Source organism: Homalodisca vitripennis, chromosome 7, assembly GCF_021130785.1.
Source record: "Homalodisca vitripennis isolate AUS2020 chromosome 7, UT_GWSS_2.1, whole genome shotgun sequence".
Taxonomy (NCBI): domain Eukaryota; kingdom Metazoa; phylum Arthropoda; class Insecta; order Hemiptera; family Cicadellidae; genus Homalodisca; species Homalodisca vitripennis.
This window is the reverse complement of record NC_060213.1, coordinates 17,956,571-17,978,062: the sequence shown is the minus strand read 5'-3', so window position 1 is coordinate 17,978,062 and position 21,492 is coordinate 17,956,571. Positions and strand designations below refer to the sequence as shown.

Below are 21,492 nucleotides of genomic sequence, written 5' to 3'. Positions count from 1 at the left end.
TTATACAACATAGTATTTCGTTTTAATGTTCACTTTATCTTATCGTTATAGAAAAATGCGCTATGACGAAAAATGTTTACTAGAATTTATATTAAAAAAAGAAAAATGTTGACTCAGAATTGACTCACAACCTATTTGCTGTAATTCCTGACCTAGTATGATTTTTTATTGTAACCGAAATTTTAGTTATGCCTTAGGTTATTTAAGCACCTGAGGAAGAGATCAGATCGTAGATCTCGAAACGTAGTGTTATTGATTTCAAGTTCGATGACAAATTTCCGGAAAATAATTTCCTTCAAATCCCTCTATCGTCAAAAACAAAATTTAACAATATAAATTAAGTACTACCCAATAATGTAATACTCGAATTTGTTTTTAAACAAATACATATTAAAGCTACATTATTAATAATGGTTCTTAGAGTGATGTTATTTCGTTTTTTTTTAACGGAAACCGGAAGTTATTAGGCAGGTGCGAAGAACTGACAAGTAATGCTAGCACGAATCGTGCCCCGCTGTTTGGACAAAGCCTTATCACAGTTTTCAGTAATGTAAGCGAAACATGAGTACAATAACATGCAGGTCTGTGGAGTTAACAGTTTTTACATGTTTCATTTGTATATCAGATCGGCACGCTCTGTTCGTGAGCATGACTTTGACTTTCTGCGCGTGTCACGCACAGGGCCCACTGTTCAGTCCAACAGTCGTTTTATGTGGCGAATCACAATTATTCTGTCTGAGCTGAGCGATGGATGTGTGATAAGTGTGTAATCTCAGCAGTTTTACGATGGCCTTAGTTCTTTTATGTAATTAGGAGGTGCAGTACGTTCGGGGAAACTGTGCTAAAACTTCCCAATAAAAACATAGCTTACTTAAGACATGGTCAATAACGAAGATCGCCAACAAATAAGTGTGTTGGAGATATTTTTTTGTAAAAGGCCAAAGTTTAAGTTTGAAAACTCTATTTATAATGTGTTAAATTAGCGGATTTGGTAATTTAATAGAGGGGGAAGGGTTTCATTGCGATCTAACCTAACCTCAAATATCCTATTTGATTCATTTACTCTAATAGATAATCGTGTATGAAAAGCTCCCAAATGTAGAAACCGTGAAGGTTTAAGAAATATTATTTGGCCCAAAAACATTCAGGATAATATATACTGTTCAAGCAGGGAGTAGATTTAAACAGATTACCGCGTTTATGTAAGCAAGAAAAGCATTTTGACACAGGAACTGTAACATGAGTGTATGTTATGACTACCCTGATACAACCTTCAACTCTGATACCCTGATACAACTTTCAACTCTGATACCCTGATACACAACGGACCATATCCGCTACGTCTAATGTTTTCGTTCCTATTTCGTTGTCGGTTGGTAGTACGCAATAAAAATCTACCACTCATAATTCAATCTTTTTTGGGTTTAATTGAGTATTAAAAACTTAAATTGTTTATTGTGTAAATGGATATTATATTTATCATAACCAGAAGGATTGCACCTATTTCAAATTAAAAAAAAAACAACCTCAATGGTTTCGAGAGGGCTTGGGTTCTCACTCTGGACAATATTATTCAAAAATCTGAATTATTCCTATGTTGAAGAAGCTGGTATTTAATATTTTAGCTCTTTATGCCGTGTTTACGAGAAGCGGACGGACACCAGCTAAGCTAGACAGACTCAGAAAACAAAGTACTAAAACTAGCTACCATTCATGTGGTGCTGGAGGGACTTTTAATTTCTGTCCGTCTGTCCGCAAGATCTCGGGAACAAACAGACCTATTGACTTGAATATATTGACTTGAATGTTCCACAAGACAAATTCAGTTCTATTATGGTGCATGTCAGTCCATGGGATTTTGCTGAGCGTTATCAAAAATGTTCACATTTGTCTTGTGGGTAAAACTATAATGGCAACAAGAACATCGTAGAATAAACAAATGTGTAAACAGGCTAGTAAGCTTATAAGCTTATAAGTTTAATCATATAAAACTTTAAACATGTAGCTTGGAAGAGATTTAGATATAGACTTGAAATTTTGCATGCAGCCTCAGCGAAGCCTGTTACCTACCTTGTAAAAGAACTAAGTTTCCAAAAATTATAATAAACTTTATAGGATTTTCAACTTTCATTAATGTTTTTGATAAGTTGAAATTCTATACCCACCTACTACAGCATTTGTAATAGGGACTAATTATGTTACTTAAGGACAAAACCCGTCACAGCAACACCGTGACCTAGCCAGAAGTGGCAAAAAGTGACAAGGGACGGTAAGAGCTTCCGTGTAGAACGGAAGTGTTTTGGGCCAATTAGTTTTCTGTTATTGTCATTGGATTACCACCTCGAGTCCAGGGTCCCTTCTGTGGCGAAAATAAACTCAGACCATTCTCCGGCGGTTCCATTCTCCGCCGCTAATCCACTAGACCATTCTGTGTCACGCGGCGTGCTGGAGAGCGAGACATGCTCCTTGAGGGACCCCAGGGCGGCGAGGGTGACGGCTATTCGTGTGATTAAATAAACGTTGCCCTTCCCGCACAAAGCCGGGGTCTTCATTGTGGCAAATCGCATTCGTGCCGCGGAAGCCGATTCTGAACCTTATTGGGTTCATGGTTTTATTCGAGTAGGTTAGGGTGGAAAGCTCCTTACCTGGTTCTGGATTATTGACGTCGGCGTGAGACTTTCTTGCAAAGTGCTACTAATTATTAGTCGCGTTTAATTTTCGGTAAAGTTTCATGCAAAATTTCCAATTTATAGCGCATGTCGTTCTTGTACATCCTGTGACAGTAAAAAATACACACATGCAATTTTCAGCTTGATAGGCTTCGTTGATTTGGCCCTCAGCCAAATCCTTGGAAGAGAAATGCTCCATCATCAAATTCCATGTTGCCCATAAATATACGTTGAAAATCATACACATAAGCGGATGGACAAACAAATAATGAGATGAGTTTCGCCAGTCCACTGCGTCATAGAAAAATATCAAGGCATAACTCAATGTTCTCGAGAAACCCTGAGGAAAGTCTGGCTTGGCTAACGCTCATCCGAATCCTATGGTGGGCATACACCATCATGCAAAAAGTAAAGTGAAGAATGTCTTATTTTACCAGGCGAAGTTAGGGCTAAGAAGCCCTCTCTAACACTTAACCTGGGGACCAACGGCTTAAAGGTGACTTCCGAACCACTACCAATGGCCACCAATGCAACTCAGTCTTGTCTGTATAGAATAGAAATTTGATGCAAAATTCAAGTCTTAACTCAATTTGAGCTTGAGATTTCTCCTTAAAAGATAGGCTTCACTATTGCTCGATCTTGCATATGTAGAATTAAAGCTTTACACCATTATTTCAAATCTATAGTGTTCATTTCACCCTCGACATTCTGTGGAAGACGGGGAAACAGATTTATATACAGACAGAAGAAGAATATTTCTATCCTAATTACTGCTAGGAAAATTAGAAAAATTTCAAATCTGTAGTTCAATTCATTTTCAAAATATCCTGAGAGATAGGCTTCGCTAACGCTCATATATCCATGAACGGACATGCACCATTTTGGAACTCAATGTTGCTTGAATAGAAATGAAGAGTAATGTAAAATTTCAAAGCTATGCCACAATTAGTTTTTTGAGATTCCATACATACTGATAGAACACAGGCAGCCAGAGGAGAACATGTTTCAGACTTCGCTAACGCTCAGCCAATTGTTCTCGCTTAATTAAAAAACTATTGATTCTCATTGGGTGATTACTCTGTAAAATATCCATTTGTAGATTACCTTCCTAAAACAGGGGTTTTAAGCTTTTGCCTGATGAAAATAATTAGATGTAAATAAATACTGAATGAGTACTTACAGAACTGGCAGTGATGGCTAACAAGATGGTGTACTACTTAAAATTTCTTTTTGGCGAAAAATGGCAATATTGAGTTTTAGGTTTAAAAGGTGTGATTGGACCGAACCAAATCATAAACATATATTTTGCTGAAACTAAACATTCTGAAACTAATTCTTTTGGTGATTTAGAGACTCTCAATCTTAATTTATTCTGATCCCTTTTAAAGGTAACTAAAAGACCTCAATATGAGCAAAATAGTAAACCTATTTTGGTTTGTATAACTTTTATTTATTTTTTCGTCCGATGGTAAGATGTGTGTCGAACTAAAAATGTGACCTGTAAAGAAATAGCATTGCCTATTTTGGACCCTTTTGATGTACCTTCCAATGTCGACATAAAATGACACTAGCTCCGCTACCCATTATAAAAATAGATTCTCGGTTCCTACATTATAAGCATTTAGTCAAAATTAGCTGCTCATAAATTTACAAACAATTTACCTTTTTAAACATATTTGCCTGTTTTCAGTAAAACGGTTCTCAGGCAGACCGACAGATTATTAACTTTATACTAAATTAAGGTATTTAAATAGAGTTTTAACAGCAGTTTAAGAGGCATATTTTACAAAGTTACTGTTCTCCCCAAATTCAATTATCACAAAATACCAACAGAAGAGAGATCTAGTAAATAGCAGTTATATAATACAAAGAGACAACCCTGTAGGTAATGAATAGTTGTAAATGTGGCACTCTGTCATCTTGTATTAGCTAACTTAGAGAACAAGGTTGAGATATCAAACGTCTCCAAGACTATTCTCAAATGCTTCAAGCAGTCCTGGTGTTAGTCTCATTAGAATCTCTACAACTGCATGCTCCTTAGAGTCCTTTCAATTATATTATGAAAATGAGATATGTATGTAGGTGGGGCTATTGCAAACAATACAATACAACCACGCATTTTCATTTGTCATTAAAGATTGCAATTATTGAAATTCACTCCTAAATTTTGTTTTTATTTTCGATTATAGATTTGAGAACCACAGACCCGTGCCAATTTCTAAACTTAAAACATGTGTTAGCCTAGTAGTTACTGCCTCGATGATTAGGTTTAGATTGAGCTTGTGTGTGTGTGTTTTTTTTTTTTTTTTTTTTTATTTTTTTTTTATTGAAAAGTTAATTTTTGTTTGACACATCCTCACAGTTTGAATTTTAGCACTATATATCTACTGTACAATCACTATTTTTGTAACTTACCAGCATCCAATCTTAACGGCACATTATAAGGTCATTCTGATTTGAGGATAAATATACATCAAATTGATTATAATACTGATTTAGCATAGTTTAGATATATTGCAGGAAAGTAATATTTTATCGCTAGTTTCATTCGTATATTTTAAAGCGAACGTATTTTTCAGATCTGTCAAGGGGGTAAGTCTGACTTTAATTTACCATGACTGGCGTACCACAAGTCTCCATATTGGGTCCACTTTTATTCAATATCTACATCAGTGATCTTTCCGCTCTTGTAAAATCCATATTTACTTAGTTTGTTTATGGTTTAATATGATTCTCATTTAAGGTTAAACTTTTAAATCGACTCAAACCGATACCGGTTTCCATCTAAGAGGTGAATCATTTGCCAAACATTGTTCATGGCAATGAATTTTCGTTGTCCTAATTTCTATGAGTTAACATTAGTTATAATCAACTAGACGTAATAATATGGATTGTAAAATCAAAAGAACTAGCCATAAATGTTCTGTTAAAGAAATAACTACTATATAGCCTATATACTACAAATGGTAGTGATTATCCAGTTCTTCTGGCCAGAAATTCTCCAGGTCATCTTTGTAAGGCGTGATTAAGTGAAATCAGTTATAGTATATGTAAGCTTTGGATATATTGCAGATTGTTTGCCTTTAACAGATTGCCTATAGGCTACTTCAGACGGAGGCCTTCACGATTTGTATGGAAAAAAGACCTTAGGAGTTTTTTTTGGGCATTATTAAGTAAAGGATATCTTATTTTACCGGGTGAGGTTAGTGCTAAGAAGCCTTGTCTCAACTTGGGGACCAACGGCTTAAAAGTGACTTCCGAACCGCCACCAATGGCCGGGCAGGCGGACTGCTTGCGAGGACAGGATCGCTCAGCGGTCACCCATCCAAGCAGCAGCCACGCTCGACATTGCTTGATCCGGTTACCTTGCGATAACCACAGTACCGGCTATACTGCACCATTGGCATAATTATTATGTATTACCATAACCTTGTTGTATTACCAAAGGATAGAAAGAAGATTTTCCCAGAGTATGGAGTATAACGATTTCTCTTGTTTTACCTATTTGCATAGTGTGCGTTTGGAAGAATTATACAATATTTAGAGGCACAAATGTAATACAAGAATATTCATTAGTAATTAATGAATAATTTACTATTAATGTATTTTAAAATGCTGTTCTTTTCAAATGAAACTTGTTCATTATTTATCAATCGGAATCAAATCTGCTGAGTCATCAGCATTTTCAAAAGTTAAGATTGAAAGAAAGCCTCATATCCACCCGTACCATACCCGCCACGGTGACTAGTTCGCTTCGCTCTGTGAGACTACATGTCAAACTGAAATAACCCTAAAACGGTGCATCCTAACAACATTTTGAAAATAATTTTTTCTTTATGGAATTTGAAAAGATAGAAATTTTATTTCTGCACCTAAAATTTATAACATTTTCAAAGTCATCCAAATCACATTAAAAAGTTTGTATGTTACAAAAATCAAATTTCTTGGACAAAAAACCAATTTTTGGATAGCACATTTTGTAATAATTTTCCTACTTTGGAGTCAATGAATATATTTTTACACATATTTAGGCTGTATGTATCACATGGATTCGGGTATTTCTTTAAGATAAAAAAACTCTACGTTTTATACAATATTTCCTAACATTTTCAACGTCAATTTGGTAACATCCTCTAAAACTTGAACACTACAGAAGACAATGCAGGAGATTGGATGGATAATACGTTGTGCGTTATAGCTCAGTGCTTCATTTTACATTCTAATGAGTTGACTATGTTACAACAGTATAACAATACATTTGTCTTGGATCTTCATTTTGAATCTTATTTTTTACGTCTTCAATATAAATACTGTGCCCACTTCCCTCTTTATCTGTCATATATATACTTCACATATACTTACCATTTAAATTAAATAGCATTAAATTTTGCTGAAAGAGATTTAACTGCTGTATCTTTCAAGACCTTTCAACCAACATTTTAATTGAAAAACTACTTGGAAAATTAGCAAAGTGCTTTTGTTCTTTTCTTAAATTTACAGACCTGGCTTGTGATGAGATCTTGTTAATTTCACTTCTTGTACAGTTAAAAATATTATAGGCCTAATATTAAATTGTACACAAACTTAAAAAAACAATTACCTCATTCCAGCACAACAGATATAAATACGACTACAATATCTATAACTTCTATTAAAATACGAAGACATTACCATAATTTCATCTTAGCACTTCAACATGAAGCTGTAGATGGAATATTCAGCATTTACTCTACTTAGAAAAGCCTGGTCTTTTTTAGTATTAGTCTATATTCAGATTCTTTTTAATTTTGTGGTTTTTGTCGTATGTTACATTGTTCTACTTCATTGCAACAAACTCCGGGTGAAAATTTGAATGGAACCACTTTTACATATGAGTGCTTCGTGTTTTGTTTAATAAGATGCAGATAATGAGACAAAAAAATTAAATTACGCAAAAAAAGCTTTTAATATTTTTTGATCAGAACTTTTACTATATCTCAAATAAGTTTCTTGCTTTCTCTAAATAATATGTTTTTTATATATGGGAGTAATAAGTGTATTGATAGGTTAATAATTTCTATTGAAGAATAAAGTATTTATCAAACTATTATTCTTCTAAAAATTATTCCTTTTTATTCTTTGGAAACATTCGTGTTGAGTAGTGGTGTCTTTTAAATAAAACACAAAATAGGGCAACCAAAACCATGCACTGGGAACAAAATGTAAATGCATTTAAGTTTAAAATTATTTATTACATATATTATTTACAGATACAAATACGCTATATACATTATTTTATAAATAAATAATATAAATTTATATAAACAATTGGTTATCTTAAGGCATACATTTACTTTTATAATAATATTATATCCTATAATACAAGGTTTTTAATGCGTTTATGTTAATCAAACTATAAAACGAAATTAAATAAATATATATTTTACAAAGATCAATAGAAATGCGGCAAACAAAAACAGTTTGTAGCATATCTTACTCTGTATATATGTACAGCAGTCTAATATTATATTTGATACTTCTGACAGGTGATCTTGTTAGCTAACAATGTAATCCAAGAGTCAAAGATTCGAGTACTTAGTGGAAAATAATATTTAAAGTGAAATATGTTTTTGTTGGCCCAGTAAATAAACAGTAGACGAGCCTTTTCCCTACAAAGATAAATAAAAAGATGTGATCAAACATAGGGAAATAAAATTAATAATGCCTTACAAATTTTAAGTGAATATGCTATGGTGTTACATTTTGGTATGACTTTTTTCCAACTCTTTTCACCAGTTATAAAGAAGTATGAGGTAATTACTATGTTCAATACATAAATTTAATAAAATAATTTAATGCTTAATGAAAAAATTAACAATTTTCGCGATAAAAAAAAAAATTAAAAATAGGTACTTAACGCTAATTATCACAGTAATCCGCTTCCGTTTCGAGTGTCCTAAGATCTGTAAAGAAATCTCCTATGTAGATAAATTACATACATTTCAAGATAAATTAGATTTTTGTTTTTTACTTTATGTCGTAATAGTGATAGAGGCGTATTCTGTATGTTTTCTTCTGTCATGCAAAACTTCCAGGTGACAATAACTCAATTATGTATACTACTGGATTTTTTTAGTTTTGTTACAGTTCTTGCAAAATAATAGACTGTAATAAACGAAGTGATTAAATGTTATAACAGTTATAATTATAATTATTAAATCGAGTTGGATTTGAGTTTGTTGAAAATATCCAAGTTTGGTCTCTTTATGAATTACAAACTACGATGCTCGAGTAAGCGAACAAACTAATGCTGGCTTTTGCAGATTTTATAAACAGCTGAATTAGACTTAAATTATCGTGTTTAAAAGAATGGTTATAATTATGTAGGCGAAATCCTAAATAAAAAAAGTTATATAGGCCATTCATATTCTAAATGCCCTCTTTCCTAAATACTAGGAGCAGTAATATTATTTCGGTTAAAATGGTCCTATTGTATAGGAGAAAATAATGCTCTATAAGGTAAAATAATTATTATGTTCAAAATAATAAGAAGATGAAGGTATACAAACTATGAAGATGGTGCTAAAATATTTAGTTCTGTTACCTAGCCTTATGTTACTGTCTCTACGAACAGATTTAACGAATATCTCATAGAATGATGCTTTAAATATTTTATTTTGATTTCTACTTATTCTATTATATTTTTAAACTGTTTCATGTAATTTTCAACCCAGTGTAAGCGTGCTATTCCTTTTTTTTAAACAGTACGTAAGCAAACAGATGTATAAAAAACATTTATTTTGCAAATTGGGTTAACAGTTTTGTTTATGAAATATAAAAAATAGAACTTATGATCTTATTTTCCGATCTTATTTAGGCTAAAATTGCCTTCGGATCAGTTTATTATTCTGTTAGGAATTTACTGTTTCGAAAAGTTTTACCAGAAACCTCGTTTTTGTTAAAAAAGAAACATTTTCTCTAAGACCTTTGGAATTATTTTTATTTGTTGTTACAATATATGTATCCCACGATATTCACTTAAATATTTATAATATTTAAGTGAAATATAATATTTGTTATAAATATATATATTACAAAAAATATGAAAAATTGAAATTCAAAATTAGTAACGAGATTGGGTTTTAATAGTATATTATAATAATAAATCATGTGTATTTTCTAGCCTCTATTTCTGTAATGTAAGTATACAATTTTTAAACACTTTTTGTACATTAAAAAATGTTTAACAGGATCAAAAATTCCAGTTTAAATTTTGAATTTTGACTGTACTGTATATAAAAATGCAATTTAAATAACGGAGAAAAACACGCTCCTACAAGACGCCGGCAAGATTTAAGTTTTCTTTTTCTATTCTGGTTCTATTCTAGTGTCTGTTTTATTCTGGCTTCCGTGGTAGTGTCTAGAATCAGACATTGAACGCAGACAGACGTCTCGCTGAGATTAGTAACTAGGACTAACCAACGGAATGAGTTAGTGTTACGCTAGGCCCCATCAGTGCTAATACTAGGTCAGACAGTGGGCTAGCGTTGCATTAATTTGTACATTGAGATTTCAGTTTTCATTTTTTAGTGATACAAAGAGAGAAAGTAGAATGCAACTATTGATTTATTATTTCTATAAATAAGTTATTGATTACCCTCGGATTTGATGAACAATGTACAGAAGTAAAGACCATTTTTAATTACACCATTCATAACTCAAGAATGGCTGTACCGATTATAGTAATTTATTATTTATTGGATTCTTCTCCACCCCGAATAGCAGAATACCTATTAAAATATCGTAAAAGTAAACGGAAAAATCAGGTAAATAGAAAATGAAAAAGATTGTTATACAATAGTATAGATTGAAAGAGACTGTTAAATGTAATCAACTGTTTGATTGTAAATTTGCGTTATGACAGCGCAATCATATGTTTAGTAAATTTAACCACTATTTTTAATTTGTTTCAAGTCTTGAAAGCAAAGAATAAGAATGATAGTAACAAAACTCATTATTTCAACCTTTTTTGCAAACCGCTGTTGAGCTTGAAAATTGAAAATATCCACATAAGAAAAGTAAAATTGTTATTAAAAATATAATTTTAACTGTACATTTTAGCAAACATTAAGTATGCATTGCTTCGTCAGAAATGTAATGCATGTACCGTAAACAAAGTTACTGTCTAACTTTTACTATAAATTTCAAGATTGTTAAAGACCCGTTTTAGTTATCGTCTGACAGAAGTAGAATTCTTAGTTTTTTGTATGCATATGATATTTTTCGGGGAAACTAGACAAAATAAAGTATGGCACAAAAAATACCAAGACCAGAATAAATTACAGTGTGGTAAATATACAATTTTGTGATACATTTTCTTGTCATGGCAACAAGGCAAATTCAACACTGGCATCGGAAACATACTTCACTCGGACCGGAAGTGCTCATACACGTGCAAAGCCGCGGGTAACTGCTAGTAACGAATAAGTGTAAATACTAGGGGTAATCTGGTTGAAGTTTATGGACTAATGACAAACCAAGTGATCGAGGGCTGGATGTAGCGAAACTGCGTTAAGTGATATCTCACAAGAATCTATGTTAAATTTCAAACATGCTTGAGCCCTTTTTGTAGTAAAAGTATGATAAATGTCTCATTTTGAAAAGATGCTTAAGACGCATCCAAGCACCTTTCGTTATTCTTGTAAAGTGTACGCGCTTTCTGTATTAAACTGGTGAAGTAGAAAATATTTGAGAGTCCATTTTTTAAATCCAATAATTATATATCTAAAGAGGAAAAGAGCCTATATTTAAAGAAAAAAAAACGCAATAGTGTTTGAACTTCGTTTGAAAGTAACATATATTCGGCTAAAGAAATTGAGCGTAGTAACCAATTAATTAAATTGTTAAAGAAGATTCTCCAGTTAAAAATATATGTTTGTTATATATACAAATTAATTTTAAATTAAGGTATAACATTTTTAAACTTAGTGTGATGACTTTGGAATTCCCCAGTTAATTCTTTGTTTAAGTATTAAGCTCAAAGGAGCAACTTTGTTTCTTTAAGTTGCATAAATATACCCAATATACACACAACGTGATACATTATAAATTAAGTTTTAATTTCTTATTTACTTTCTTACGCAATTGTGTTTTAGATTGAACATATAATATGTAAATGTCGCACCAATATTGTGTAATAGGTAGATTACAACGAAATATTATCTATGAGAAAATAAATTTTAATTTAAATGTTCTTGACTACAAAATAATTTATGGTTTCTTGAGACTCGTCAGGGCAGCCACTTCTAAGCCCAGTTCACACAATACGTTCGTTTACCGTAAGCTTTCTAATAAGTAAGTCAACCTTTAAAAAAGTGCAAAATCGTTCTATGTTTTACTTGCAGAGTTAATTGTTACTAAGATTTTAAATGATTATAATTTAATTCATATTATATTACATTAATTAATTATTAAATTCCATTAAAACAACAATTGCTATGTAAACCTTACTAGTAGCCTACACATTTTCCATGCACAGTAACAGTCATGTACAAAATTATGTTTAGTTATTAATTTCATAATCGATTCCCGTTATTTTGTAACGTTAGTCATAGCTATGTATTAATTTATTATATCCTTGCCATTATTAATTGTTTCGTATGTATTGTTGATAATAATATATATTTTTTAATAAATGAAAGGAATGAATAGTTATGTAACAGGCAAGTTTATAAGGCAACATGGTTTCTTTAATTTAATATGCGTTTAATAAGAATTAAATAATCAAGCCAATGGTAAACAAAAAATACTATACAATTTCTTAATAAAAATACCGGAACCCTAACAAACTACTAAGTTAATTGGTAAACCGTTAGTACAAAGAAACACACAATTTCAGGTAATAGCCTACAGTCTCAAATTGTTGTGAACAATACGTAGTTTATGTTCACTTTACACTTTCAGATTGTTTCCATACCTATAATGTAAATACAATTCATTGTATGTAACTATATAATACTAATATAGGCCTACATTTTGAATAGAAATTATTAGTTTTATAAAATTGTTGTTAAATAAATGCAATATTATATTTACAACAAAGATTTTTTTATTAAACATTTAAAATACAAGTAATATTTCTACACGGGTTTTCTTTAAATGGCGGACACGAAGTTGTATCTCATGTAGCCTAAGACTCTAAATTTTCACCAGAAAGTCTCTACGCTAAATTTGCACAGACAACCCTACCACTTATTTTCTGCATTCAAATTAAAATACGGAAACGCTTTCCATTCATTGTTTGTTTTAAACAATGAATATTGTTGCCGTCAATTTAAACAACAATAGGCTAAATCGCTCTGGATTATATATATATACAATGCTGTAAACGCGTGTAAATATTAAGTGTTTAATTGTATTCTAATATCCAAGCAATACTAGTATAGTTTACAAATTCCAATAATTTTAAAAGTTGCGTTAATATCATTGACCGCAATTACCCGCCTTGTCCACCCTAAAACCGATCTGCTATATGTATCTTTTCCCTTTTTACTATTGCATTTACATTCTCAAATTTTTCAAGTAGATTAGTTTCTTTTTAATTCTTTAGTTTAAGACTAAAGAGATATTTATTAATTTCATTCCTAGATGCATAAGTAAACAACTGAACACGTTGCTGGGCCTCAAATTTATATAAATAAATTTCCTTAATTAATAAGGCAAATTAATTTATGGCGGAACATCTACGGTATTTCGGTATCAAGGTACGTTTTATAGTTATACAGTCTAATAAACCTCTAAATTGATTTAGTAGATTCTCACTGGACTACATGTAAATCAAAATTAACCTTCAAAATTAGACAGCTAGTTAAATATGAAAATGCATAATAATAGTTGATAATATCATTTGGATAATAATTGGCAAAATTTGGAAGAATTTCGATTCCTAAACTATTAACAAAAGTTAAATTGTGAAATATTTTAAAGCGTTGCATTGGAAATATTAGAATATTGTTTCGATAGTAGAAAGGTTGCTTGGATAAAAAAAAATGTATTGTGGTTTTCGGCACAATAATTAATTATGAATGGGAAAACTAAGTCATACACAGATGAAGTGTTTAATTATTGATACTCTACAGTCTAACCGTACTCTATAATGTACCTTGCTTATAATATAAAATATTAAATAGCTGCGACAAATATTTTTGTGTTTGTCAAAGATTTATTTTATCTAAAACATGAACCATTTAGAGAACACAACTTACAAGAAAACGTATTTTACAATGTAATATTGCCCTAGAAGCTTTTAAGACAGCTGAAGAAGAAATCAGATTGCAGATCTCGAAATGTAGTTTTAACTTACTGATTTTTTTGTAATCACTGAACAATGGAAAATGTCCGGAAAATCCTGTTTCCTTCACAATCCTTCCATCGACAGAAACAAACTTCAAAAAAGGACAAGCTTTTATTTAAAAGAGTGGATGACTTTCAAGAAAATTCATTGTTTTTATGCTCAGCCATAACAAAAATCGTAGACATTAACAATTTATTCCAAAATTAATTAAAACACTGTATTCAAATAAATCTGTGTATAGCCTACACATGAAGTAGGCTATACAAAATGTTGATGAAGAAGTTGTCTACTATTTTTGTCCCAAGTAGGAATCAAGGAAAACCACACTACATTGGTTTAGATTTTCTGGGAATAAATTTCAATTTAAATTTCAGACCAAAAAAGGATTTAAAATTAATTCAAATAATTTAAGGTGACAGTAGAGAGTAAATATTGATATGAGGTAAAGGCTTTCAAGATTATTAAAACTTTTAAATGTAATAAAGCGTTATTAACTTCACGTCCAAAATGCGTTGCGACGGGATGGACGCTTCATCTCAACTTCAAATCTCGCTATGGACTCGATATCAGGGCAAACCGTGAGCTATTTTATTCAACTTTAATTCACAAAAACAGTCAAATGAGACGGTAATCTTGCTTTGGCCGAATTTATAATTACTATGTTAATCTATGCATGTGATTGTACTACAGCTTTGTCTATGGGAAATGGAAATCTCTTAGACAATATGGTTATAAAACCCAAAGATAGGCAATTTAATATTAACAAATGACATAATCTATTGTAACCGTAGAATTGACCTTAAAAACCTGCAAAGAAACTAACTAATCTAGTTTTCTTAAATGAATTAATTGCTGGTTATTGAAATACTAACAGTTACCCGCGGCTTCGCTCGCAACTTCCTAGGCTTTGCACGTGTATGAGCACTCCTAGTTTGAGTGAAATATATTTCCGACGCCAATGTTGTTGAGTTTGCCTTGTTGCCAGGATCAAGAGAATCGAGGCAAAAAGTGTATTGTTGTCCTTTGTAATTTCCTCCGGTTTATTTTCATAGTTGATTTTTCCTTGTTTCCCTATCAAGGAAATAAATATATATACATGTACAGGTCTGAGAAGCCTACTTCTGTCAAAAGACAACTAAGATGGGTTTTATAACAGCCTTTAAATTTATATAGTAAATGTTATATAGTAACTTTGTATTTGATATCTGCATTACAGTACTGAACAAGCACTGCATACTTAATATTTGTTAAAATGTACAGTTAAAAGTAAATTTTTTACTAAAACATCTTATTTTCTTACTTGGATAGTTTCTTACTCTGCGCAGAAAGGAATAAGAAGTGTTGTACTATCAAGGTTACTCTATGCTTACACTATAAATGTAAACAAATTGAAAGTAGTTGTTAAACTAATTAACATAAGTGGTTGTGCTGTGATAAAACGTTGTTTACAATGAACAGTTGATTACATGTAACAGACTCTTTCAATTAATCATATTTTGTTTGCTGTAATACAGCTTTAGGGACCAAAATGGGATTTTTCGCAACTTTATAGACCAGTGGGGCGTAGTCCGAAGGAGGTTTTGAAATAAGAATAGGTCTACTTGTTAACCAGAGATCCTGAGAAGGTCTGTGTCAAATTTAGGTACAATCGATTGAATAGTTTACGCGTGAAACAGCAAGAAACAAAATAACTCAATTTCGCATTTATAATATCAGTTGGGATAGAGATAGTTTTATCTAGATTGGTTTAAAATGAGTATTTTATAGTTGTTATTGTACATCTTATATTTTACTGAAATTGTAAGGTCATGCTCGTAAGAAAAATTGATTTTGTAAAACCAAATTTTATTTAAATTATTGCATTCAATAACTTAAAATTTTGCTATTAACATAATTATAAATTTTTAAATAGAATAGTTGCGTTTACTCTCTGACTGTAAATAGTAGTCCTATACAATAAAGTAAATAAGCTAAACTTATTCTAGTCTTTGACACTTCAGTGGTCTTTTTATGAAGATGAAACACTTTCTTATTTTGTGTTTGCTTGTAATTTTGTTTTGAGCCATTTTTAATATAACGGCCATTTGAAAACAACAAATTAAAGTTATCATGTAATTTTTTAATTTTAAATCCTTGATAATCCTAGGGCCGTATTATAAAATTTTCAAATATCGATCATTATCAATATCTGAACTAACACCGTCAAATTAAACATTTATCTCTTGCGATAAAATCTAGTTTGTAGCATTTTTAAATACTGTTGGAAATTATGCTTAGACCATACACACTGTTTATGTTTCCAAGTAAAAGGAATAAGTTAATATGATAAATATTCGTAACAAATTTAATGCTCATGAAAACTAAAGAGTAAACTAATTAAATACCTCTAAACATTTTCAAATTTGGAATTTTTAAATTAAAATTAAAAGAGGATTTGTAGTATCAAGGTGCATCCTACATAAGTTAGCAGATTGTTATCCTACTACTTGTAATAGTAATCGTAAAAGTTTATAATTTCAGTATATAATAGAGCCTGTGGAATACATTTCAAACAGCAATACACCATGTTATGTACCACTAGACTCAATAAAGATGTTTAAATATCAATATCTTAATATTTATTCTATGTATATTTTTTGACGCAATAGATTAGTTTTGTGGTGTTCATAAATCAGTTTTAATTTATATCTCTGAGTGCATTTTCTTGTTCGGAAATAGTTGGCTACTGTCAGAAAATTTATAATTTTGCTCCCGTTATAGGCTAGGTATATTTAAAAAATGTTCTACGTTTATGTACGTTTTAGCATAAACTGTATACGTTTCTCATAAGCATTACACTTTATTATATGTTTTAATAGTTTAATTGCTACGTATAAAATAGTTAAATAAATACGAAAAATTGCGTTAATGAATTGTTCTGCATAACTTCTACTTATTCTTATAAATATTAATATAAAAAAAAAACGAAAAGACAGGCTACATTTTTGGAATTTTTGTTTTATACTATTAAATGATACTTTTGATATTGCTATTTAATTGTAGCCTGTATGGTTCATAAAATAAAGTATAAACATAGAGTGGTGGGTCGTGTGTTTTAAAATATAGTTATTTGCTAACAGACAAAAATGTTAACACATAATTAACCTTGAATTGTAACTTATAACTAATCAAACATGTGAAATAAATAATATTACTTTTCGGGGAACTGTAATACGCACACTTTACATAATTTTAATATTATACAGTTTTAAAATTTTGGAACTCACAAAATACCCCGTCACATAATTTTAGATCACTTAAAAAACAAAGTGACAAACCGGATATAGGTGGAGTATGTAGCCTATATACACAATTACTGTACAAAGACGACCAGCGTACGTGTACGTATGTACCTACGTGGTGTTGTCTTCTGTCTCCGGAGGCGGTGTCCTCGACCTCTGGAGGGCCTGGATCCTCCGAGCCTGATGCTGGGCGGCTAGCTGCTCGTAGTACCTGGCCACCAGCTGTTGGTCGACGGCTGGACTGCCAGGGAACACGGGGGGTCGGTAAACCCAGGGAGTCGGTGGAGTCGGAGTTGTGGGAGTCGGCGGAGTCTTCCTGTCCGGAGTTTTCTCAGGGTTATCGGAAGAGACGACGTCGATGTCTTCCTCGTCGCTGCTGTAGGCGGTGATCGTCAAGCGTTTCCTGATGGGGTCCTCGTCGGGAGCCAGCAGGGAAGCGACGTCGAACTGTCTTTTCCTCGGGAGGTTAGTCGGGAAAGCCGGGAAAACCAGAGGTGTCATCGTGGGAGGCCAGAGGTTCGTCGGGGGCGGCGTTAACGTCATCGGGGGCGGCGAGGGAGAATCGTTCCCGTCATCGTCCACCGCCAGACCCATGTGCTTCCTCACCTTGCGTTGGGCTTTCCTTCTCCTGAAATCTCCTTTCTTGAAATCCTCGACGTTCGCAGGATGGATCGCCCAGTAGTGTCCTTTCCCGTTGGCGCTCCGTCCCGCCTTTATGAAGCAGTCGTTCAGAGACAGGTTGTGCCTTATGGAGTTCCTCCACCCAGGACCTCTAGTGCGAAAGTAAGGATAGTTGTCGAGGATGTACTGGTAGATGTCGGAAAGGACGAGCTTTGCGTCCGCGGAACTCAAGATGGCCATGGCTATCAGACCGATGTAACTGTGCTGCGGCTTCGGCTCCTCCGGCTGGAGGATCCTGTGGTTGAAGAGACTCATGGATAACGCTAACCTGGGGTGATAAGGGTTGTATCCGGGGCACACTGGAAGCTGCATGCCAGGGAGGTACTGCTGCGTCCTCAGCCGCTCGGCCTGGACGGCGTAGTTGTACAGCTGGAGTCGGTACTGGTCCAGCGGCAGGAGGTTGGGAGACGGCTGAGGAGTCATGGTCTGCTGCTGGGTCGTGGACGCGGGGTCGTTCAGCATTATCTTCAAGTTGGTCACTCCGTAGGGAAGGATCGTCACACCGTTGGTCGGAGGTGTGGAAGTCTCGTTGCTACACATGATAACAAACACTGGAGACTTCAACAGTCTGCGATCATTTGCGTACAGAGAGGCGCACAACGCGAGCTAACGACCTAAGACACCGGTGGATTGGGAGTCCCTTCCAGACTGGACTACAGGGTCCACAAACAGTAGGGTATTTGTCGGCACTAATGGAAAATATTTGAACACAAGGGAAGGTACAGGGTGGGGGGAGGGAGGGGTTAGCGATGCCGCTCTCTGATTGGGCCGCTGGAGAAGGGAGGGGCCGGTATGGAACTCGAACCCCCCCTACCATCGGCTCTCTCACTCCTCTAAACTTGATATGTATTATAAACATTTGGATACTTCGGGCATTTCAGCTATTCCGAAACCACAATTTGCAGTGAATTTCACAAGTATTGATTCTCGGCAAAGATATTTGTTCGCTTTTGTGGTAAACTTTGCGGACCAAACTTCTGTCCCGTGCTGAATCGTTACAGCTCAATCGCTATGGCCTGTTATTGTAGTTTTAATATGGTTCCAACCCCTTCTCTGCTTACCTGACAAATTCCACTAAAGTGGAGCGATAAAAATAATCTTCGTTTCTCAATTTTGAATCTTGCCATGTAACTCTGAATTCTCTTTTTGATAACTTTAGTGATTTCGAAAGTGATATGTAACTTCTGAACGAGTTACTCTATGCTATAGCTATAATTTATTTATTTATTTATTTCCTTCCAACGGTCAAAAACCAATTTACATTTGTTAACTTATAATAGGATTAAATCATTCTTAAACAAAAGGGCCAAACCAAACATAATGTAATTCAAAATAAGAGACTTCATAGTATGGGTTACAGAGTTGTGTTATTATTAATTTATTTCTTTACCAACGACAATGCCATAACATAGGCTACATAGAAAAGTAAGTAAGACATGAGATTGAGAATATAGTAATACTAAATGCATTTTGATAAATATTTATCAAAATATTTATCAACGGACAACCATTTTTTATAAGAATAATACAAATTAATTAATTCAAGACAGACAGCATAATCGAACAAATTTACAATAAAACATGGTGTGTTAGTTTTGACTATGCAATAAGTATAAAAAAATAACAAATCATAAATAACACTAACCAACTCGAAAACTAATATAACTTCTTTGTTTGAAGGTTATTTTTGACGATGGAAGGATTGTGAAGGAAACAGGATTTTTCCGGACATTTGCCATCGTTCAGTGAAACAAGAAAACAGTAACACTACGTTTCGAGATCTGCAATCTGATCTCTTATATATGATAATATAACTTGAGTATAATAATAATAACAACAAGAAACGATAAAAGTGGTATATAACAATGTATAGGAACATTACAAATAATTACTAGGGCCTACTAAATAACAATTAACACACAACTACTGAATAAGGTAGTAATAGTTGGTAACAAGAATAAATATATAACTGAATTACAACAAAATACATAAGTACAACAAGCAAGTGAGCCGTATGGTACTAAATATACATACTAATTGGGTAATTAGGTACATACATATTGGTAATTACTACTAATGACAACTTACTAACTAAAAGTAAAGGAAAGTATGAATTAATAACAAGTGTAAATGTAATAGCCTATTAATGTTAACAGAAACTAACAGATATAATAAAACATTATGAACAAAACTTAATCGTAATAGTTATAAAAACAGCTGATAGAATATAGGCTAATATGATATTATTTGTATTGCTTAGATGGAGCTTATATTGGTTACTGTTAACTTACATTAAAAACATAAAACCAATATTGAAGACTTTTATTGTTTTGTGAGGCCTTTCGATAGCGAGGCCATCTTCTTCCTCTTCTATCTTCCTCGCTATCGAAAGGCCTCACAAAACAATAAAAGTCTTAAATATTGGTTTTATGTTTTTAATGTAAAAATTCATTATTTGTCATGGAAGGAAAATAAAATATTTGGTTGTATAGTTTCAGATTAGGAAAATATGGAGAAAAATAGATGTAGCAACAAGAGAATAGATGAAGAGTGAGACTTATTTACCTGATGAAGACAACTATTTCCGTTTGAAGGTTTCCAGGCTGCCGCAGAAGATGGTACAGAATTTCCAAGATCATGTAGTCTTGCAACTGGACAAAACTTAGGTATTTAGTCCGATGGTATTAATATTTCATTGAATACCGTATTCCTACACCTTACACAAAGTATGCGAGAATTATTTTGGCGAAACATATTTTTACAAGTTGCGTTAAACATCAATTATAGCATACACTCTTGATAGAACATATAGAAATAATTTATTCTTTATTTAGGTCAGATTCCGTTATATGCCACTAACGCTTAAACTTTTTCAATGAACTTAGAACCTTATAAAACGATGTAGTTGAGTAACAGAACTAACATTCCATCAACAAACAAGCATTTCCAGGTATTGCGGTCGGTATCGTTGTCGCTGTTATCTTATCTTTCTCGAGAATCCCGATTACGGCAGGTCGCGCGGCATCACAACGCTTCACTTCAACTCTTGTTACCTTAAACCCATTCGAAATTGCTGAAGCTATACTTCAAGACATTGCGGCTTTTCGGCCACCTCAGTAAGAACTCTCAGTAAAATTTGTTGTGTTCTTTTTGGTGTTGGAATTAAATTACTCATTGGTTATTGGGGGTTTTCTTCACATACTAGCTTTTTTCTTAGCTAGTAACCAATTGTAATTCATTATAATCATCCGTAAATGAAAAATTAGCGTATTAGCGTAGTGTATTGGCGTTTTTATTCTAGTGTATTTGTTACATAGCCTAACTAAATACAATTTCCAAGAGTCCATGTCAGGTTCTAATCCTTTTTTAGCGTCTTATCCTTTTTTATTAAAAGCTCATTTATTTAATTTTTGAACCTTAAAGTGGTTTTGAATATTTTACTGAGATTTTCACCAAAAACAACCCTTTTTGGTGCTGTCAAAATAACGCAAGTTGAGTTTTTAAGAGTTTTTCCTCAGTAGTGACTGGA

At 32.9% G+C, this 21,492-nt stretch overlaps 1 protein-coding gene across 1 annotated transcript; it reads right to left on the bottom strand.

The window, feature by feature from the left end:
• Positions 1 to 17,393: 17,393 nt before the first annotated feature.
• LOC124366627 (forkhead box protein L2) lies at positions 17,394 to 18,595 on the bottom strand. Its single transcript, XM_046823223.1, has one exon. The coding sequence runs from the start codon at positions 18,501 to 18,503 to the stop codon at positions 17,394 to 17,396; it is 1,110 nt and encodes a 369-aa protein (XP_046679179.1). The 5' UTR covers positions 18,504 to 18,595.
• Positions 18,596 to 21,492: the final 2,897 nt, after the last annotated feature.